We start from the raw sequence: 21,507 nt of genomic DNA on the forward strand, positions 1-21,507 counted from the left end.
AGCTCCTGACAAGTGCCAAGTCACGTGAGAGGCATGCTGCAGAAGAAGAAGAACGACAAGAGAAGGTGAGAAAAGAAGAGGAAGCCAAGGCTTCAAAAGCAAGAGGTCCTTGATCAAATCAAGGACCATTTTGAAGCCCATCCTTTTCACTCCCATCTGGAAACAACATGTCCATGGCTGCTGGCTCATTCCCGCCTGGTAGTATTCCATTTTCTCCTTTTCCATCATCAAGCTCAAGTATGTCTCAAAATTCTCAAAATTTGTCATATTATATACCAAATACTTTCATACATAGTAATAATAGAATGTTTAGTAGCTAATATATATATATATATTCCTGGCTTGTATTATTTCCACTGATGCCCTAAAACTTGAAATGATGTACATACGAGCAGCCTTAGGACTTAGAGAAAATTTTATTTTGGCCAAGTCCTTGCCAATGAGCTCCACCTGGTTTCGTTTGTGAGTGCCGTCGTGACTCAGTGTGACCGAAAGTTGCAGAACCATTCCAAAAGGTGTGTCATCATTTTGGTTTCATTCCGCTGCACTAATGCCTCAAATTCTTGCTTATTCTTCTACATAAACAGCTAGAAAACTAAAAATTCTATCTACTGGTCAAGTTCCGACGGTCTCAAGCTCAACGAATAGTGAGTTATTCAACTTCTCCCCAGACTACTAATAAAACTAAGTGAAACTCAGCCGCTGCCCGAGAGGCTATAGAAACGACTTTATTATTTACCTAAGTGAAACTACAATAGATGTTAGTTTAAGGTGATCTCTAATAAATGTAATGTAACATACCTCAGCTGCTGCCTACTCGCTACAGTATAATGACTCCTAGGAGAACAATGGTTACTCCATGGAGTGGTGGCTATGCTCCATGGAGAACAATGGCTGCTTCGGCAGAGACCGGGTTTATCCGGTTTTGTCAACTACCTATTGTCCAACGATAGTATCCTATTGGACGGAGTTAGATTTTCGTTGTGCCGATAACCGGCAGTCAGTTGTCAGAGTCTAACCTCGAGGATCGGCAGGAGGTCGTTAGTCTTTCGTGTGGGCTTAGTTTGATATTCCAACTCAATTAGAGGTCAGCTCAATCCCATTAATTACGGTCTATCGATCTAGTCCCCCAATGTGCAGTAGACTCCTTTTCATCTTGCACTCAAAATTTATCTTATCAGTCGGGGTTGTTCTATTGATAGGAGGAACGACCGTCTTCCTCCTCAATGGTATGCCTAGGGGAGACTAGGGTTGTTGTTATCTACACGCTCCCCCCAAATCTTGACCGCGTCTCTGGTTTTGGGACAACAATCAGGAAGGTGAGGATCATGAGACTGTTTTGTATCCCGAGCACACGTCGAAAATCAATGTTGATGTGAGTTTAAATCCCACACGGCATCACGAGATTCATAGCAAGGCAAAGAAGACCAAATGGAATGGCTGGTATATCCCAACGGATTCCGTTACATGTCAAGGCCATCTTCATGTTAAGGTGATCTTTGTCACGTATGCCATTGAACTTTTCTTCCTATAGTACTACTTAGTTACTAGCACTGCGTGTTATTCAATTTGGCACAAACCAGTGTCCGTACAATCAACATAACTGAACCACGGAAAATGTTGTGAAGAAACGGCCATGGGGCATCGGCTAGACCACTTCTTAACCTGAAAATTCTGAAATCATACTCAACAGAACTGGTTTCATGGAACTCTCCTATCAGCATTGATAATAACGAGACAAATTAGACATTTCAATCTTCTTGTCTAGAACAGTGGAGCATTTGAGCTAGATATGGTCACGAACTTCGACCGCAGTCAATCAGTCATGCCTCTTCTTGTCAAGAGAATGAATATGGTAGGCCGCATATTACCGGTAGGCAGAGGGAGACTCCGAGGATGAGATTACTGAAATCACTGAAAGGCGCTGGCTAGGTGTCATGACATCGAAAAGAAGTTCGCAGGCCATTACTGTTCAGGAGTTCGTATAGCCAAGCTAGTGGCAATGAGTGATTCGGCCATAAATCGCCCAGGCTGTGAAGGGCATACAAGGTTAGTATGCATGTGCACAAAGGACCATCGGGCTGTCGGGGCGATACGCATTTGGCTAGTCCGTGCGATTAAGAACAGAGCCATGTACAATGAAGCCGTAATAGGTCTCATTCTATAATCCGCTCTGATCATCACAACAGCATCTGCCATGGAAAGAATCAAGAGTGATAACGAATGCAACATACAGGATAGATACGGAGTTCCCCGTCCTTGGACACGGCCATTATCGTGACCCGAAAATTCGCCACGATGCTATCTTGAGCGTCAACACACTAATGCATGCCACTTGCCATCGTCATCGTAGTCATGAGTACATGAGGATATACACATACTTGGAGGTCACTCCGCAAAATGGCTGATTTCATTGGCATCCATCGGTATTCTTTATTATCTGGTCCCTGAAACCAGTGCGTTTCGTCAAACGCTCCCTTCCTCCTCTCCAGCTGAGTGGTCCAGCCATCTTTATTTGTGACACTAAGGGTCTCTGGGGAATCATCACAGATGTATTCGGAATACTTGAATTCTGTAAACGTCTTTCGTATTCGGCAAACTGGAGGACCATCTTTGCCTCCCGCACACAAGGCAAGTTCCCATCTTGAGACCGTCCGAACACCTTTTACATGATATCTGTAATATGACGATAAGTATATAGTATCTTGTCTCTGACAATGTCCTGAACTCACAATATCGTCGACCTATCTGCGGCCTTAACAAATCGATCGCCGCTGAAAAACCAGCCATCCCTGTAAATGTGGAAAGACGTTGGTTCTTCGGACATTGGAAACTGCTGCGAGTAGAGAAGCACAAGCAAGCCAGGCGATCACTATAGAATAAAGTACATCTTTGAGTTATGCCTATTAAAGCATTGTTTTGCGGTCGATGAGGGTAAGAACCTGTCTAAAATGGCGTTTAATATCCAGTGCGGGTTCCATAGGCCGATACTATAGTTAGATCGATGCAGCACAATACCGGGCAAGGCGCTGGAGAGTTTTACTTGGAAAGGTAAAATGAAAAGAACATTCAAGCGCTTTGGCCCTCTTGAAGACGACAACCAGCCAGAAAGATCCACTTCGAAGCTGGGATATAAATGTGCTTTCCAGAGCACGAGTTTGCCGCAGGATTACATGAGTGTTTCGGTTGCTATTAATTGCAGTATCTCATATCAGCTGGTGCCAGCGAAGATTTTTAATACGAAGCTCACTTGAAACTTTCGTTTTATATCAATTGCGGAATCTGAACTTTCCTTTTAAGCTCGATAGGTAAGTAAATTGTGGGACCGTTAGATTAGTCTTATAGAGATGATTTGGGAGCAGTGGATTTTCTCCTCATGGAATTTCGAAGGGTCCGCATTCAATGGACCTGCGGAGGTTTCTGAGGTAAGAGTTATGGTTTGCCAGTAGAATGGCGATTTGATTTAGCCTTTTTCTGTTGCGAAAGAATCCAGTCAAGATGGAAAGATAGCCAAGAAAACACTTGGATGGTTAAATCTAGTCGAGGGTGCTTCGGAAGATTCCATATGCTCCAACATTATACGTTAATATATAATATAGCATGCTTAACGTGGCTCCTGTGCAGGAAAATAAATAAATTGAAAGACTACTTATGACAGACAATGTTACGTGCTATACACAATCGTATAATGTTTGAGGCTTGACGGAATACGTAAGAACATATTGACCGCATATCGCCGCAAGTTGAACGAAAGGGGCTCCGTGCACAACACTCCTAAACCTCATTGCTGTGGAGTCCGCATTGCTAGAGTAGTTGCGACAAGCAAATCAGACATAAATTGTCCGGCCTATATAAAGGGGGGGGGGAAGATGACGAATCAGTCCGACTGCAAGTCATGCAAGTATTAACACCGTTGATAATAGTTTCGGTGTGGACAACAATGAAGTAAATCGAAGAGGGCAGGACCTCCGTCCTTCTCAATCCCCTTACTATCTCACACAATCGCCGCTCTGGAACACCATAGACAAGTGCAGAACAGGGCACAGAACATACCGGATAGATGCGAAGCTCCCCATCTTTAGCTATAGCCATAGTGGTGACACGATAAGCTGCAATCATGTCATTGTGTGCATTAACGCACTTTAGTTTTGTTACTCAATCAACCATACTATGACTTTGAAGATGAAGACTTACCAACAGGTCATTCCTCCAGGACCACGAACTACGCCATTTCCATCGGTACTCGTTGTTATCAGGTCCTTTGAACCAATATGTCCCGTCAAAGTAACCTCGACGCCTCTCCAACCTTGTAGTCCAGCCATCAGACAGCATGGTGATAACAAAAGGCATGAGAGCCTCGTCGAATTGTATTCCACCATGCGTTTTGTGTATTCGACAAACACCAGGGCCTCTAACCCCTCCTGCGTGGAGCGTAAGGTCCCAGTAAGATGAGGTCCGAAAGCCATGTAAGAAATATCTGGAGTCTCCTCATTGGTCATGAGCAACGATTACTGTAACACCCCAACATATAATTTTACACTCACAGAATCGTTGTTTTATCTGCGGATTTCACAATCCGGCTGTCGCTGAGTAACCAACCATGTCTATAGACATGAACAGAAACAGGTTGCTCTGCCATGGTATTTCCTAGCAGCGAATAGTGTTCAGTCCCTATAGCGGCAATACAAGAGCTGAGCACGTTATTTGTCCGGTCATAGTTCCATTTTGCACTGAAAGCCCTTCGTACGGGAAAAAACGCTGCACCTTATACGCAACAATGCACCATGCACATGGCTACGTTTAACCCGCCTTTCCAAGGTACAGGGCGCAATCATGCTTCTAAATATACTTTCTTCTACGTTTGGGGATGTTATTGCCCCGGGATGGCCACAGATTCGCGGGAGAGACGACCAGTGAGATGGCATTACGCAAAGGGGAGGGATTTTTGATTGATGCTGAACCGATGAGTCCACGACAGAGCTCACCAAAGAGAGCGGATATACATTCCCATTATGGGATCATGTAGTTGATTTCAAACAGCCCGAGATGAATGGTTGACTGGACCAGACTTGTCCTACGACTCTGAGGATCGCTCCAAAGTCAAGTGGCGCCAGTTGTACTTCTGCGTGTATGCATACCTCTTGGGAGAACAACGACCCACATGCTCACTTCAGTACAAGAAACGATCGTTGCAACACTTGAAGAATATCGTGCAATGAAACGAAGCGTGCACACACTTTCGTGTATGTCTCCTGCTCACCAACAACCAAACATCTACGACAAGATCCATATTCGCTTATCGCGCACTATTAGTAGAAACACATAGCTAGAAGGTGCTATCCCAGACTGTTTGCGCAGGAGGTGGTGGCGTGTTTACACTTCTGGTTTGTGGGTCCGAAGCCTTATTTCTCTGCCTGGGTTGGTGTTTCTGAATGAAGTCTAGGTTCAAGAACATGAGATATCCTTCTGGGCACGAAACTGATGACAGGAATATGGATGCGAAACAGAACTAACTAGAAGAAAGTGACCGTGATGGCTGAAACCCTAACCTTAGGGCCGAGCCGGGTGAGGATGGGCAGAATCGGAGCTCGATAAATTCTAATCCCTCCATTTACCTGGCAGACACCTGTCTTCAATCACCCGCGTATGGCGTCTAGGATCGTTGTAAACACTCTGAGGGCTTCAGGTATGACTTGTATCTTTCAAGAAAAATGTTTTAACGCTAATAGTTCAAACTCTTGTTGTCCTCTAGCCCGGCCACGAGCCCTCCCTACCGTTACTCGTGCGGTCAATGCGTGAGTTGCACTTTAGCTGCTCGCCTTATGACGAAGATATAATGTCCTATATCATATAGCCGTGCCATGAGCTCCTCGAATCCTCCGCCCTCCGAACGCGCCTCCGAAATTATCAACAACTTGCCCTCTTCTCAGAATCTCGTCACGAAAACCGGGACGGTCATCCTGGGTACTGGTTTGCTTGCCACGGCCATTTCGCAAGAGCTCTACGTACTTAACGAGGAGACCGTTGTTGCCGCTGGAACTTTTATTCTTCTCGCGTTCCTTGCCAAGGCATGTGCTTGGTTTTTGACACTTGACGACTTGTGTACATTTACTGATAGCTACTTTATTTATTCAGCTTATTCGAGAACCTTACAAGGAGTGGGCGGATGGACATATACAACGTATTTGGGGTGTGCTGGAGAGTTCTCGTGCAGAGCATACTCAAACCGTTAAGGACCGCATCAACTCCGTTGAGCAGATGAAAGACGTTGTATCTCTGACCGAGGGCCTCTTTGCTCTTTCCAAGGTAGGAATATTTGTGGATCAGGCCGTATAACGTTAATGACGATATCCGCATTCATAGGAGACGGCAAAGCTTGAATCTGAGGCATTCGTGCAACAGCAGAAGGTTGCTCTCGCATCTGAGGTCAAGGCAGTTCTGGATAGCTGGGTTAGGTTTGAACAGCAAGCTAAGGAAAGCGAGCAGACGGAGCTTGCCAAAAGCGTCATCGACAAAGTTCTAAGTAGCATCAAAGATGAGAAGACGCAGAAAGAAATTCTGGCTAATGCTGTTGCGGAAGTTGAGCGTAAGTGATACCACTGCATGTCAAGTGTGCTACTTTAAGCTAACATGAACTGTTCAGAATTGGTGAAAAACAAGGCGATCTAGAGTCGCCGTCTGACCATGGCGGACTTAGATTATATCACTATCTCCTTTTTTAAGTGAGAACGCCTTGTGAGGGGTGTTTCTTGCGCTCTACGTACTTGATAGATGTAGTACACCCCGCCTGAAGATATTTCATGTGCTCACTGAATGTTGAGGATTGAATATTGAATATTGAAACTTAATCCAACCGTGACATATGAACAATCTGTGGACCTATTATGCACAACAACCGCAAACAGAAAGGGCCGTGACGACGCGCGAGCTGGAACGCGTGAAACGCCAGACTTGGGCATAAAAGTGCTTTGTGCACAGTCGCCTTGGCTTAAACTTGAAGCTTGATTTCTTGCACCGAAGACGGTTGAACCACTGGACTTTATCATTATCATCTAAGCAATCATGGACTCGGATCTCATCAAACTGGTGAATACCCTCCAGGATACGTTCAGTAACCTTGGTGAGTGTCATTGTCACTGGGTGCTTATTTATCATCTCAGAATGTATCTCTTCGCCAGGTGGGGAACTGGACATGCCTCAGCTAGTCGTGGTAGGTAACAAACATAATACAGGGCAAGAGCCCATAAATTTACTATTAATGACTCGGTACTTAGGTCGGTAGCCAATCGGCAGGCAAATCCAGTGTCCTCGAGACGTTCGTGTTGTCATTTCCATTTTTGTGTTTCCACCCATTTACTATCTACTGGAACCAGTATTGTAGGACGAGATTTTTTGCCTCGCGGGCAAGGCATCGTCACCCGTCGGCCACTAGTCTTGCAGCTCATCCATACACCAGTTCCAGAACCCTCTGCCGCATCCTCCGAATCTAGCTACAAGGAATGGGGCCAGTTTTTACATATTGATAAACGATTCACAGACTTCGATGAAATTCGTCGAGAGATCGAACAGGAAACTTTCCGAGTAGCTGGACAGAATAAAGGAGTAAGCAGACTGCCAATATCCTTGAAAATATACAGCCCGGACGTGTTGGACTTGACCTTGGTTGATCTTCCAGGCTTGACAAAAGTGCGTGTGTAGTTATTCCTTGTTACTTGTTCTTTTCTTCAGCTCCTATCTTTGTAGATCCCAGTAGGTGACCAGCCTAGCGATATCGAGCGGCAGATACGCAGCCTCGTGCTGGACTACATTTCGAAACCGAACAGGTAGGTTTCGTGATTCCTGTCCATTTCACTTTCCGTCATTGACGAGGTGCAGTGTGATATTGGCTGTTTCAGGGGCAAATGTAGACTTGGCGAACTCGGACGCACTGAAATTGGCCCGCTCAGTTGATGTTCAAGGACGACGGACAATCGGAGTCCTGACGAAGCTAGACTTGATGGATGCAGGGACAAACGCACTGGATATCTTGACGGGGCGTGTGTACCCCCTCAAATTAGGATTCATAGGTGTTGTGAACCGGAGTCAGCAGGATATCAATGCCGAAAAGAGTATGGGAGATGCCTTGGAGTCGGAGACAGAGTTCTTCCGCAACCATCCTGTTTACAGGAACATTGCACACAAGAACGGTACAAAGTATCTTGCGCGGACTCTCAATCAGGTAAAAGAAAATTGCGTTGAATTCAACTTTTATGAGCTAAAACGCCTTCCCTAGGTGTTGATGAACCACATACGTGATAAGCTCCCGGATATGAAAGCACGATTAAACACGCTGATGGGGCAAACACAGCAAGAGCTGAACTCCTTCGGCGATGCGGCGGTGTTCGGAGACAAAAACCAACAAGGGGCTCTGATACTGCGGCTGATGACTCAATTCGCTCGCGACTTTGTTTCTTCGATAGAGGGTACGAAAGTTGACATCTCGACGAAAGAACTGTCGGGAGGTGCACGCATCTATTACATTTTCAATGACATATTTGGGCATGCCTTGGCCTCGATTGACTCTACACAGAATCTCGAAAATCAAGACATCCGGACTGCCATCAGAAACTCAACAGGCCCGCGGCCCAGTCTGTTTGTACCTGAAGCTGCATTTGACCTCCTTGTAAAGCCACAGATCAAGCTACTAGAGGCGCCCAGTCTACGGTGTGTAGAATTGGTATACGAAGAGCTGGTGAAGATATGCCATAATTGCACTAGCATGGTAAGTGGCTACTTCTATACAGTCATCTCCATTTGTAACGCTGTGGTCAGGAACTGGAGCGATTCCCTCGACTACATGCTCAACTCATTGAGGTAGTGTCAGAGTTGCTGCGCGAACGCCTTGGTCCGACTTCGGAGTATGCACAGAGCTTAATTGAGATTCAAGCAGCCTATATCAACACCAATCATCCCGCTTTCATATCGAGCTCCGCGGCTGCGGCTCAGGCTGCGAATTCTCCGCCTCCCAAAGCAATTGCTCCATCGCGAGTAAGTACCAATTCCCCAGGCTTCTACCAGTCATTGAGTATTTTTTAAAATAATCGCCCAATTAGCCCATTAGTGCAGAATCCGTCAATGGAGGTTCAGCGCATGAAGATGAGGAAGAGTCCTCAAATGAAGATAGCTCTGCAGTAAATGGTATCCCCGCTCGTGACGGGCGATCGGTGTCTTCCACCGTTCATGATCGTTCGAGGCCGAATGCCACACATGCGAGTACGCTGGGAAAACAGTCATCGAGGCAACACATTGCACAAGCTGCTCGTTACTCTTCCGGTCACACTCAGCAGCAGCTGGGTGCACCCGGCTCGTCCCCACATACAGCAAAGGAAACATTCTTGAATTACTTCTTTGGCCAAAATGGACCTGGGCCTGTCGCGGGTTCCAGCATGGACAGGTCGCAGCAACCGCCGGCGCCTATAGGACGAGATATGTCCAGTGCCGAAGCGTCTGCCCCCACGGGATTGATGGCCGGTAAGAGAAGCTTGAATGGAAACAACGCGGCCTACGACATGAAGAGCCTCGGTAAACACATAGAAGCCGTGAGTTCATTGTGAACACATGATACGGCATGCTCGCAACTAATGATGATGATGAACTGTCAGATTTCGTCTGAAGGAGGGCCGCAGTTGACAATGCGAGAAGAAATGGAAACGTCTCTGATCCGGTCTCTCATCGCATCTTATTTCTCGATTGTGCGACAAAGCATCCAAGACCTCATCCCCAAAGCAATCATGCATTTCTTGGTGAACCACACGTCGCAACAGGTGCAAAACCGATTGGTGGCATCGCTATATAAACCTGATTTGTTTCCAGACCTGCTTAACGAGGATGAGGCACTAGTTGCAGAGCGTACGAGGGTCAAGGCTTTGTTAGATGCATACAAGGAGGCATTCAAAGTTCTTTCCGAGGTCAGCCTCAAATCCACATAGAGAATACACATTCTATCTAGATAATACATACACCTCCCTCCACTCATCTTCGCCATGGATCAGGTAAACTCGACCCCGTTGTTCTTTGTTAGTTGTTTGCACTATAGTGAATATAATGACCCTGTAATGACCTTTCGTCGAGCTTCCATTCCAGACCATTCTTACAGGGTAGACCACTGCCAATGAAGTCAAAACCAAATAAAGCCGGGATACGGCAATTGATCTAGTACGTACGAACAAAAACACCATGTCGGAACAACAGGGACAGGGATAATCGATAACCAATTGCACGAGACAGTGACGAAACCCCGGAGAACTTGGAAACAAAACGTGAAGAGTCCTAACAAGAGAGCAATAACACCAACCCTTTAAGAATCTTGAGCCGTCTGACCCTTGACAGACACCCATTTCTCCTTCACGGCCTCCTTAGCGGCGCCTTCACGAACAACGTTCTCGTCAGCTGATTTGTCGTTTTCCTCCTCCGATGTAACGCTTTCTTCTGTATCGGCTTCGATACCCCCGCTACTGTCAGACTCGGAATTAGATGATGATTCACTTAAGGATGCCTGTACTCCTTCTGGGAGTACTGGCGTGTTTGCTCCACTGGAACTGTTACTGGAAACATCAAGCTTCAGGGCTGTCTCGGTACGTAGGGCTTTCTTAGCTTTCGCTCGGGCTTCCTTCCTATCGGCCCTCTAAAGAAAGCAGTTGATGAATGGGAAATCAGGTACGAACGCGATAATCTCACTTCTTTAGCTTCCTTTTCTTCTTGCTTTAGATCGAAATGGTAAGAATCAGCTGTTCAATTAGCTCTGATTAGATTCAGTTGTTTACCTCTTTGGCGGCCTTTTCCTCCCTCTGCAATAGGCTATTAGTAATTGATCCAAAAAAAAAACATCAGACGAACTACCTCTTTGCGTTCCCTCTCTTCGGCCTAGGCATAAAATTAGACTCGATATGTGGAACAAGAGCCATCGGCACATACCTCTTTCTTTTCCTTGGCTTCGCGCTAGTTCGCGATAGGTCAATGTAATGAATCATGCACGAAAGAAGGCGAACGCACCTCAGCCTTCTCTTTCTTGAGCTTCTCGCGTGTTTCACGCTCCTGGATTATCCTATAGCAAATGAGATAGAAGATGATGCAAATCGTGAGGGTAAAATTGAAATATACCATTCATCTACCTCTTCGACACACTCGCGTGGACGGGTCTTATTTTTAAGTAAGTAGCCTTGTAAGCTGGCGACCTATGGTACATACTTTAAACGGATCGTCATGCAGAATGAGGGAGACCACTCACACTGAGCTCATTCTCCGGAATCGCCTCTGCAAATCTCTTGGCGAGAGCAGATATTTCCTCTTCTGTCAACAAAGGAATAGCATGAGTGGGCGTTTTGCGTTTGGGCAGAGGCAAATTCTTCTGGGAAGCATCTACATCCTTGCCTTCTTTCTGGACAGACACCGACGGTAATGGAGTGGCGGGGGCCGAAGGTTTAGATGGGAAAAAACACTTGAATATTCCCTCGGCCTGCCACTTGGTGGCGTGCGTGAAGTTGACCCATACGTCCATGCGACCCGGCCTACTCAATGCAGGATCAAGTCGCTCGATATGGTTGGTTGTGGCGAAAAGTAAGCTGACAGTGAGAAAGATAAGACAAGTCAGTCAGTCAGGCGGAAGGAACAACAAAAGTCTCATCGTTGACGCACCGGCCTTCCGCCGCAGCGACACCATCGAGGCTGTTCAAAAGTCCGCTCAAACTCAAAGTCGAACCATCATTGGTCTCAGCTGGATTTGTGGTTGAACTGGCCGCAGTTGGGGCACCTGTTGACGATGAATCACGGCTGACGGAACGCGTGAAAGCAGCATCTAGATCTTCAAGAAGTAGTATACACCTTTTCAGAGTAGAGATAGGTTTAACGTTGGCCTCGAATCGTAGTACACGGACTCACCTAGATGGTACATGACCCATCAACGTTGTTAATGTATTATCGCTCATGCTGAGTCAGTTTCTTAGTAAAAGTCGTCCAATTGCAGTTATATTTGGCCTTACCCCTTTGATGACAAACTGACGACATAGATGTCAAGACCAAGTTCACCGGCAAGTGAATGTATGAGTGACGTCTTGCCGCTATCATAAAGACTGTGAGTTTATCGCGTAGATAGGCTAATAATATGACAGACCTTCCAGGTACACCATGCAGGAGATATCCACGACGGAAGGGGATGCCTGTTCCTAGTTAGCAAAGAACGCAGCAATGCGTAGCGCGTACGAACCTCTTTCAGCATACCTTACAAAGTGTAGTCAGCATCGTGGAAGAAAAAGAGTAATTTGAAAACCTTACCAATCCTCCGAGCAGAGGAAGTCCTTGCAATCAGCCAGCAGCATATCCTTAACGCCGGGTTGGAGCACGATTGAGCTCATAGGACGCTTCTGCCGAGCTCCATTCCAACGCCAACAACCATAAGTGCTGTGATCGAACTTAGTACGGCTGAAGAAAGGTTTGATGCAGTCTAGTAACTTACGTGTCAGCCATGAAGATATGTACGCGATGCTCGGCATCCTTTTCATACTCGCGTTTAGCTTCCAGAACAAGTTTTTTGAGAATGTCGTTATTGCGCGCTACCACGCTGAAACATCGTATCAATACCAGTCTATGGGTGATGAGATGTGTTTGTTACCTGATCTTGAGAGCGGCACCGTGCCCGTAATCAGGGTAACGTTTTGTCCGGGTTATCTACAGAGATGTTAGAGTCCGAGGACATGAAGGCAAACTGTGTAAACGTACCCGAAGCCAATGACCACGGTAATATATTGTGTGAGTAGTGTCTACGTCACATCATTAGTCACAGTCACACATGCCGTAATGCGGTCACATACCTAAACTGGGCATAAACGCTACCTTGCGTTTCCTGCGGCCGTGGACAAGTGCGTCCGAGTCATCGTCCTCTTCCACATCGTCCTCTTCTTCCAGGTCGCCTGTCGTTGTCTGTGTTATGCCGCTACGGCCCACAGTCCGTGTCGTTATCTCAAACTCGCGACTGCGGCCCCATGCAGGTTGCTGTCCATTACTATGTAAGCCACATTGCTCCCAATGTCAAAATGGGCTACACAAACCTTGGAAAGCCAGTGCATGAGCCTGAGAACGCAGATGAGGTTCAGAGTTATTCTGTTATTCTGAAGATAGGCCGAGAGTATATTTACCAGTCATATGGGTAATCTTCTTGGCTGAAATGTGCAGTCAAGAAGAACGCTATAATATTTTGGTTAATACCGTACCACCATTCAGAGCAAGCATCTCACAGTCCACGAAGCCATTCCAGGCGGAAACGGATGCTCTTCTGGCTGTTTCGACTGTTCCACCGATGACAACGAGTTTCTACGCGTATACGTAGCGTCAGTTGACGAGACCATGAGATGCAGAGAGAGAGAGCGTACGAGTGTGTCTTGTATAGCGTTGGTGTTCATTCCCAGGGGGGAAAGCATGCTTTTGAGTGCCTCCATGGCGGGAAGGTATAGGAAAGAAAAAACGAAAAAGTAGGAGGCGCATTTGAGCCCGTCTATGTCGGCCTTATAAGAATTAACAAGCGCCTCGTGTTACAAAATTGTAACAGGGAAGCGGATTGCCAACATAATAAAACGGTATCAATACTAGTACTTCATTCGGTACGCTTCCCGATAACAGAACATAATAAAGTGTGCAGGCGTGCGATCACTCAATCTCAAGGCATACCTCATCCAAAATGGGCCACTGTCTGCTAGATAAGCACCATTTCGCTAACGAATCTGCATCCTGAAACTTCATATCCTCAGTGAATCCTTAAGAGAGCTTAGAATGAGTGCAATTTACGTCGTGGCCTAGCCGTCCTCGGGGTTTGACTGCAATATTTATTAGGAAATAAGGAAATGAAAGGGGCGGAGTCTAGCAGTCACTAGTAGCCGTTGGCGCACGGGCAAAGCTTCGTGTCACGGCTCATTATGGCATATACTATGAAGTTAACGTTCAGGAACCCACGTCGCACTCACCTCCTAGGCTACTCACGCTTCTTTATAACCTGAAACTCGTCGTATTTTACCGCAGCCAAGTGTCATACGCCAGCTGGTCCATGCGTCGGCGCAGGTAACTGAGGTCTATCACTTCCTGCTTGAGCCTCGCCCACGACGGAATGCCACTATCACTGTTGACGGACTCGGAATACTTGGGTCCTCACGTACCCCACGCCGCCAATTATAAACCTAATCTGGAACCTGTAAAGCCGGCCGATTATTATTAGCCGCAAAACGGCTGTAAGAACCTTAGTTTGTCCGAGTCGCATCATGCGGGAATACTGATTTGCAAAACCTTGAAGGATCACATCCTACCCTACCATGATGACTTTCGCCACCAGCCTAAACAAGTTCAAAGAGCTATTGGGGCGAGCATAGGCTGGATGGCATGATGGCGACACGGTCCTAGCGCTTGGAAAACGAAAAAGCACAGGATGGTCCAAAGATTACGCTGATGACAGTTACCAAAGACGGTCAGAAAATTCAAAAAATTCCTTCGAGATACGTTCGGTCTTCAAGATCAGATCCAGGGAAGAGTCGCATCCGATGTGGCAATCGGGCCAACCTTGACTTATATGGAAACCTATTACGATCAGGTCGCAAATGGACTCGCCAGCATGAACATAGCAAGGTCAGACAGCCCATACTTTTGCGGGGAAATACCATTGTCAAAGACGTAAGTGCAGAAGAAACTGAATGGACGAACGCTCCACAAAAGCATCCGGACCGCTCAATTGCTCACCCGCATCCTGAGATTTGGAGGGATAAGTATGTGATAAGTAGTACTATGCGAAAAACATGCCATTCCGCAACCGAGATTGACATCACTCGCTCGAACGGTCAGATGGCTGACGACAAGCCAGGTTACGTGCGTAAGAAAACTCCGATACGTAGTTCTCTGCGGAAAATATAAGACGCCTTGCGGTTCATCAAAATCAAAAACTGCGCGAGTCGGTTTCGAGCGCCTACCAGACTGTCACACCGAACCATTGACAGGCAGCCTGTAATGTATCATCTTTCCTGTCCTCATCTCCTTCACCAGGTGCACCGGTCACGGCGCGCCGGAATAATTACTGCGAACCGCAGAGGCGTAGAACAGCATGGCCCCGGAAATCATAATGTACTTTCATCAAACGCCACATGAGCAAGGGCGCCATGGTCTAGTAGCCAGCAGTCAAGGGTCGAGGCCTCCACTCAGCTATGATATATACCACATCAGGTTGTGATTAGAGGCAAATCACAAGGGAAGCGACGACGCACAGCAGCACAACATATCAGCAACGCTTGACACTGATGCGCCACGGCACACCCAGGTCGAGCGGAGTGCACACAGTACATGCAGTACCTACGCAGCATTAACCACAGCTCTCTGTAAACACATATCCAGGATATTCAACAGGCCGTTCGGATCTTGTAATGCTGTTCGACATCTATGTAGTCATGCCGTATCATAATGCAAGTCTGATGGATTCTGGAGAAGACGGATCTCAGCGGAGCCGTCGTGACTCATTGGAGCGGAGCTTGACAGATTCAAGTTGAGTCCACCAATCCAAGGATCCGCTTTGTAGGAGAACAAGATACAATCTTAAATCTCTCCAATTCCAAGATAACGTTTGTTTGTCTTGAGTAACACCGTCCCGGATATCCGTATGTCTAAGAGCCTGAGATAGGAGCCAACTATTCCCAGAAAAGCTGTAAAAATGCCACGATCCTTAATCACCGTCCTACATTTCCAAAATGCAACGAGCATTACTTGTGTTGACTATTAGGGGAGACTACTGGAAAGTACTTTACCTTTCTGATACGGTGTCATCATCAGCAGGGTCGTTCTGATGGTGAGGCTGACGTTGATGACGGTCCAGGAAACAATGAGCCAGCAAGGGCGCCAACCAATGAGTTCGCTACGTAAAATCGACTCCGTGTTCAGGCAAGTGAGAAGAGAACACAACATCCTGACGTCCTGGTAAATAAAAAATAATTATTACCGACGAAACTGGGTAGGTTTACACGTGCATACCAAAGAGCCGGAACCTGGAAATACAGACTGTCAAAAATCCAAAAACTTTACAAATAGAAACGGTTTTTACGTATTGCGTGCATTATAATTGCCTAGTATTTGCCGAACTATATGCTGGTTAAAGAATGTCCAGCTCGGACACCGCGGCTGCTACTGCAAAGGTACATCACCACACTGTGGGTATGCATGGAGTGTACGGATGGCCGTAGGAAGCTCCTGGGGGTGGTTACCTATGATTACACTATGAACTTGTGATACTAAGCGCTCAGAAGACTCACATGCATTGGCAAAGACGAAAAATACATTGAAATGATCCCGCAAGACTTTGAAAAAGTAATGGCAATACGCACATTCATTTACTCACACTAGTCTGAAGAGCGATAGTCTGTTCTCAATGGCCCAAATAGCTTTCATCACGATGTGACCGTTTGCTTGTTTGTGGGTCAGATGCACTCTGACAATGTATTCTCCTACGCGGCAACCTCGGGATTTGATGTCAAAGGCCGCAGTATTGGTCTGACTAAGAAGAACACTGATTAGCTTGTACGAGAGGTCAGTGGAGATGCCACACTAATGATTTTCGGTCAGAACAAAAATAATCCGTTGACAACGAATACCACTTGAACAGGTAGAGGGGTTCTCGTAACAAAAATGAGAGCACATGATTGCATAGACTTCAGGCGGAACAACTCACAGCGCGTTTGTTCTAGCAGCAGACACGTTGATTATAGCAAAAAGATATCATCACGAGGCAGGTCTTCATCATACAAGCGAAATTATCTAGATGAATGATTTCCAGCCAATTGCAAACGTTGACATATTAACTACTAGGTAAAAAGGCACCACCAAGAGAGACTCACGTTAATCTCTACGCGGAAGTTCACCCATTTCCACCTCATCCTCGTCCCGCGGGTGTGAGACCACTAGCCCCTCTGTCATTTCTCTCTTAACGCACAGCTGCTCGGCAATAACTATTGTCAATGCAGAGCTCGCTATCATGACTAACCAAAAAAAGAAGGAGGTGGGTATTGATGCTGAGTAATAGGTTGTGAGAACAAGGTGGTTAAACAAGAGGGTCAAGGTGAAATCCAAAATCAGACGAGGTCGCCGTATTAAGAAACATAAGTAATATATGCTATACAAAAAAGGGGTGTTCAATTTACACCTGCCAAGTTATCTCAAATAAAGTGGAATATATGCTTACTCGGCGCAAGATGCAAGCATCCAACAGAAAGCCAAGGTCCATCCACGCTTTGGGTCGGTAGTGCCGTCCCATTGACCTTCCTGCCATCCACTCCCTACCTTCTTCCCCATGCTCCATGCGCCAGTGTATTGGTTCCAACGCCCCTGTCCTGGGGTAATGGGCACAGTAGGTAACCCAGCCATCTCGCGCCAATCCATGACCATCCCTATTGTGAGTGCCGGCATACAGCGATGAAGATGAAAATGACTTGATGAGCTGGCGAGATTACATACCAACATTAGCTGGCCCTCCTTCATATATAAGCAAGCTCTTTTCAGCAAACATGGCGAGGCAGGGGGGTATTATAAGGGAAAGTGTAAGATAATGAAGTGTCTGCATTGATACGATCTGTGCGGAAAGGGTTAGCTTAGTTGACGTTCAGGAGTTCATAAGATATTATTGACACACCTGGGATATGAGTAGAACAGGATCCCAGCTGGTCGACGAGCGTGGTGCCATATTGCGTTTGTCGGCCAGTTCCACCCTGACAGTTCTATGGCAAGTGCGTTGGATGTCAGGAAAACTTGAAGACTAGTACTGCGGAAGAGTGGGGTTAGGGTTTGGTTATCCTTGGGGTACGGAAAAGGAAATGCTTTGAGGTTCACATCGGCTGCGAGCAACGCTGCGAACAAATCCCGAGCCTTCTAGCTCACAGGGCGGAGAGGTGCATTATGCAACCCCCATCCAAATACGAACGTATCTCAGAGGACGAAAGCGAAGAGCTTCGACAGATTGCTTCTTCCTCCAACCACAACCGTCTCCTAGACCGTCAGCCATCGATGAAGTCTGTCCATTATGAAGACAACTCTGACGACGAAGACGAAGTTCTTCTCGAGAAGAATGGTCCCCATTCCCCTGGGTATGCTGAGCGAGGTACTCGTGATATCGATATAGACGAACCAGAAAATGGGCTCGTAGTTGGTGGCAAGAAGGTGGGTGGTGTTTGTGAGTGGAGGCTCACGCAAGCTCAAAGAGCGTCAACCACCTATGCAGAGACCCTCGACGCTGCGGTGGCTGGTTATGTCCCTAGCTACACTCGTTATCTTCGCAGCAGGTATTGGCTTAATTGCTGCTAGGACATATACTGGAGGAGCTCCTAGAATTCATGGTAACCAGAAGATTACAATGGACCATGTATTCAACGGGACTTTCGCTGCTTCCAGCCAAAATTTGAATTGGGTCCCCGAGGGTACGATCAACGTTTTTCTTGGTATGCCTGACTGAAACAAGGTCGCAGCTGGGGACGGTGTGTTCTCGATTTTCCAAAATGCGGCAGTCAAATTAGTTGACTTGAAAACCAACACGACAACCACTCTGGTTACGATGAAAGATGTGAAAGACGTGGGTACACTATCTCTCTCTTAACATCGCGTCTTGAAAGCGAAGGTTTATAGGAAAATGGACAATATATTTACTGGTCAAGTTGGAAGCTTTCTGCTGATATGAAGTATATGTTAATCAAGGCGGACCATCTTAAGGTATCTGTTTCTTTCGCCCCCACTCTCTGTTCTTAGCCTAACATTCATACCGGAGCAATGGCGTTGGTCCAGCTTTGGAAATTACTATGTGCATAATCTAGAAACTAAAACAACATACCCCTTGATACCACCAACCAATCCTCCCGTAACAGCATACGCTACATGGTCTCCTATCGGCCAATCGATAGCGTACGTGACTAACAACGACCTTTATGTTCTTCCTTCACCAACGTGAGTGATTATTTACTATTTCGACGCGTGTATTCTTCTGAGAAACGTGAAACAAGTGCTTCATCTTCTGCTATTCGTGTTACAACTGCCGGAAATGCTTCTCTATTCCATGGTGTCCCAGACTGGGTTTACGAAGAAGAGGTTTTCTCAAACGATTTCGCCCTCTGGTGGTCTCCCGACTCGTCCAAGGTCGCGTTCCTTCGCCTTGATGAGACTCTGGTCGACGAATACAAATTTCCCGTCTATAACCCTACGGATGATTCCTCAGCTATTTTCCCTTATACAGAGGAGATAGTAATGAAGTACCCCAAACCTGGATACAACAATCCTCTCGCTTCAATTCACGTCTTCGATTTAGCTACATATCTGGAAGAAAATGAGTCGAATGCAAGTGAATTCCCCATAGAAAATGCCACGTTCGAGCTTGAGTGGGAGGGCCGGCATCCAGCTGAGAATAGCATCATAGGACAAATTAAATGGCTTGGTAACGACACTTTAATCCTGAAGGAAGTCAATCGCGCTGCAGACGACGGAAATGTGGTACTCTTCAATCTCGGTAACGCCAGTGGTGTGGACGCAACTACTGGTACTGTTGTTAGGAAGCTCGGAAAGGATGGCGAGGAAGGCGATGATGGCTGGATTGAAAGTGTAAATGCACATACTTTTTTCCATGCCATATGGGTCACTAATGATAATTTCTTTTCAGGATCAGTACATCTACCCACTTCCCGAGAGTTTAACTGGAGGGTCTCCCGCTTATCTAGATGTTGTACCCGATGCAAACGGTTACAACCACATCGCTCTTTTCAACCCTGCTGACTCTAGTACTCCTCGTTTCCTCACGTCAGGTACTTGGGAAGTTACAAGTGGCATAAAAGCCGTTGATGCCGAAAGAGGTCTTGTGTAAGCATTGTGTATCAGTTAAGGGTCACCAAACCTCTCAAATACTTGAACAGCTATTTTCAGGCAGCCACCCCATCCATTGAGCGTCATATATATTCGGTTTCTCTTGCCCTTGATAGTTCATTTATCCCGGCCGAACCCACCCCTTTGACAGATACATCTTCTCCATCTTCTTACAGTGCTAGCTTTTCGCCCGAAGCCGGATTTTACCTCCTCAGTTACCAAGGACCTAATGTACCTTGGCAACGGGTTATTCAAGTCGATAACACAGGCGCGAATCCTATTCATAACAAAGTGTATCGGAAACAATGCAACTGACTGAAACACTTATTGTAGATTTTACTTATGTTTTGACGGAGAATCCCCAGCTGAATGAAACACTCAGTCGGTTTGAAGCTGCAGTGGTCACATATACTACAATTGAAAGCGATGGCTACGGTATGTAAAATCTACAACATGGACAAACACGTACTCAGAGCAATGTGATCTAGAGCTGAATGTCAAAGAAATCCGCCCGCCACGCATGGATGACTCAGGACGGACCAAGTACCCTGTTATGTTTTTCCAGTAAGTACATGATATATTCTTATCATCAAATTTTCTGTTCACCACCCCTTATCATAGGTACGGTGGCCCTGGCAGTCAGAAAGTAGATGTGAATTTTAACCGTGACTGGCAGGATTATTTGGCCTGTGGATATCAGTACATAACTGTGATTGTGGATGGAAGAGGCACTGGATATAAGGGTCGGAAGTTGCGGAATCCCGTGCGGAACAATCTTGGGTACTGGGAAGCTCAAGACCAAATCAATGCTGCCCGGTGAGTTCCCGTTGAGCTTATGATTTTGATATCAATCGAAGCTGACTGTGCCTAAGTATATGGGCGGGGAAAGATTATATTGACCCGAAACGAATTGGCATCTGGGGCTGGGTAAGTTTATATTGTACATGTCATAGTGGAAGATTCAACCGATGTTGCTTTGTAGTCTTATGGTGGATTCATGAGTTCTAAAGTTGTTGAAGCGGATGCCGGCATCCACTCGCTGGCCATTGCTGTAGCGGTAAGTCTGATTGACATTGCCACGTTTGCCTTACCCATACCAACTATATTCTAGCCTGTGACAAGCTGGCGTCTGTACGGTAAGCACAGAGCTCTGAGAATTTGCATCAATAGTCTGAATCTACACGTTGTACCTTAAGATTCCATTTACACAGAACGATATATGGGCCTTCCCGAGAAAAACCCAGCAGGGTACATCAATGCCTCAATATCTCATGTCGAAGGCTTCCACAATGTCGATTACCTACTTGCTCATGGATCAGGGGATGACAATGTTCACTACGCTAACTCTGCGCATCTACTAGACATGCTGACCAGGGCGCAAGTCCGGAATTTCAGGTTTAGAATGTTCACGGATAGGTGTGTACACATGTTTGACTGATCTGATGTTTTGTATTGACCCGGTTGGCCATATCCAGTGACCACAGCATAAACCTACGGGGAGCCAATAGGGAGCTTTACGAGTACATGACCCTCTTTTTGGTGGAAAAGTGGGGGAAAGGTGGACGCCGACGTGGTTGGTGAGGAACGTAAGTTTCTTACAAATATGGGAACGGTGCCAGG

At 46.4% G+C, this 21,507-nt stretch overlaps 6 protein-coding genes across 6 annotated transcripts; 3 read left to right on the forward strand and 3 right to left on the reverse strand.

The window, feature by feature from the left end:
* Positions 1–1,757: 1,757 nt before the first annotated feature.
* Positions 1,758–2,827, reverse strand: SERLADRAFT_417034 (uncharacterized protein; the record flags this gene model as incomplete). Its single annotated transcript, XM_007321142.1, has 4 exons — positions 1,758–2,031; positions 2,235–2,321; positions 2,382–2,676; positions 2,733–2,827. The coding sequence occupies 4 exons, from the start codon at positions 2,825–2,827 to the stop codon at positions 1,966–1,968; spliced, it is 543 nt and encodes a 180-aa protein (XP_007321204.1).
* Positions 2,828–3,924: 1,097 nt separating this feature from the next.
* On the reverse strand, positions 3,925–5,004 carry SERLADRAFT_473769 (uncharacterized protein; the record flags this gene model as incomplete). Its single annotated transcript, XM_007321143.1, has 3 exons — positions 3,925–4,140; positions 4,195–4,484; positions 4,545–5,004. Coding segments are annotated over 2 exons (372 nt in total), but the record flags the coding sequence as incomplete, so codon positions are not given.
* Positions 5,005–5,619: 615 nt separating this feature from the next.
* ATP4 (subunit B of the stator stalk of mitochondrial F1F0 ATP synthase, ATP4) lies at positions 5,620–6,859 on the forward strand (the record flags this gene model as incomplete). The annotated part of the gene is made up of 6 exons (XM_007321144.1): positions 5,620–5,686; positions 5,753–5,795; positions 5,855–6,068; positions 6,136–6,306; positions 6,364–6,586; positions 6,644–6,859. The coding sequence occupies 6 exons, from the start codon at positions 5,647–5,649 to the stop codon at positions 6,667–6,669; spliced, it is 717 nt and encodes a 238-aa protein (XP_007321206.1).
* Positions 6,860–7,079: 220 nt separating this feature from the next.
* SERLADRAFT_473776 (uncharacterized protein) lies at positions 7,080–10,149 on the forward strand (the record flags this gene model as incomplete). The annotated part of the gene is made up of 10 exons (XM_007321145.1): positions 7,080–7,120; positions 7,179–7,210; positions 7,275–7,315; positions 7,374–7,686; positions 7,744–7,823; positions 7,876–8,218; positions 8,273–8,761; positions 8,812–9,027; positions 9,093–9,578; positions 9,642–10,149. The coding sequence occupies 9 exons, from the start codon at positions 7,193–7,195 to the stop codon at positions 9,966–9,968; spliced, it is 2,313 nt and encodes a 770-aa protein (XP_007321207.1).
* Positions 10,150–14,205: 4,056 nt separating this feature from the next.
* Positions 14,206–17,778, reverse strand: SERLADRAFT_473784 (uncharacterized protein; the record flags this gene model as incomplete). The annotated part of the gene is made up of 13 exons (XM_007321146.1): positions 14,206–14,658; positions 14,719–14,930; positions 14,982–15,210; positions 15,273–15,736; positions 15,807–15,972; positions 16,030–16,043; positions 16,100–16,245; positions 16,308–16,549; positions 16,601–16,809; positions 16,890–17,164; positions 17,234–17,438; positions 17,506–17,620; positions 17,681–17,778. 4 exons carry the CDS (start codon positions 17,729–17,731, stop codon positions 16,891–16,893), a joined length of 645 nt encoding a protein of 214 aa, XP_007321208.1.
* A 619-nt stretch (positions 17,779–18,397) lies between these two features.
* SERLADRAFT_350525 (uncharacterized protein) lies at positions 18,398–21,468 on the forward strand (the record flags this gene model as incomplete). The annotated part of the gene is made up of 15 exons (XM_007321147.1): positions 18,398–18,461; positions 18,510–18,613; positions 18,667–18,750; positions 18,806–18,981; positions 19,038–19,629; positions 19,688–19,884; positions 19,938–20,178; positions 20,244–20,322; positions 20,376–20,451; positions 20,509–20,703; positions 20,760–20,814; positions 20,870–20,944; positions 20,999–21,023; positions 21,084–21,303; positions 21,363–21,468. The coding sequence occupies 15 exons, from the start codon at positions 18,398–18,400 to the stop codon at positions 21,466–21,468; spliced, it is 2,289 nt and encodes a 762-aa protein (XP_007321209.1).
* Between the last annotated feature and the right edge of the window lie 39 nt (positions 21,469–21,507).

The sequence above is a fragment of the Serpula lacrymans genome (assembly GCF_000218685.1).
Source record: "Serpula lacrymans var. lacrymans S7.9 unplaced genomic scaffold SERLAscaffold_10, whole genome shotgun sequence".
In the NCBI taxonomy this organism is placed as follows: Eukaryota; Fungi; Basidiomycota; class Agaricomycetes; order Boletales; family Serpulaceae; genus Serpula; species Serpula lacrymans.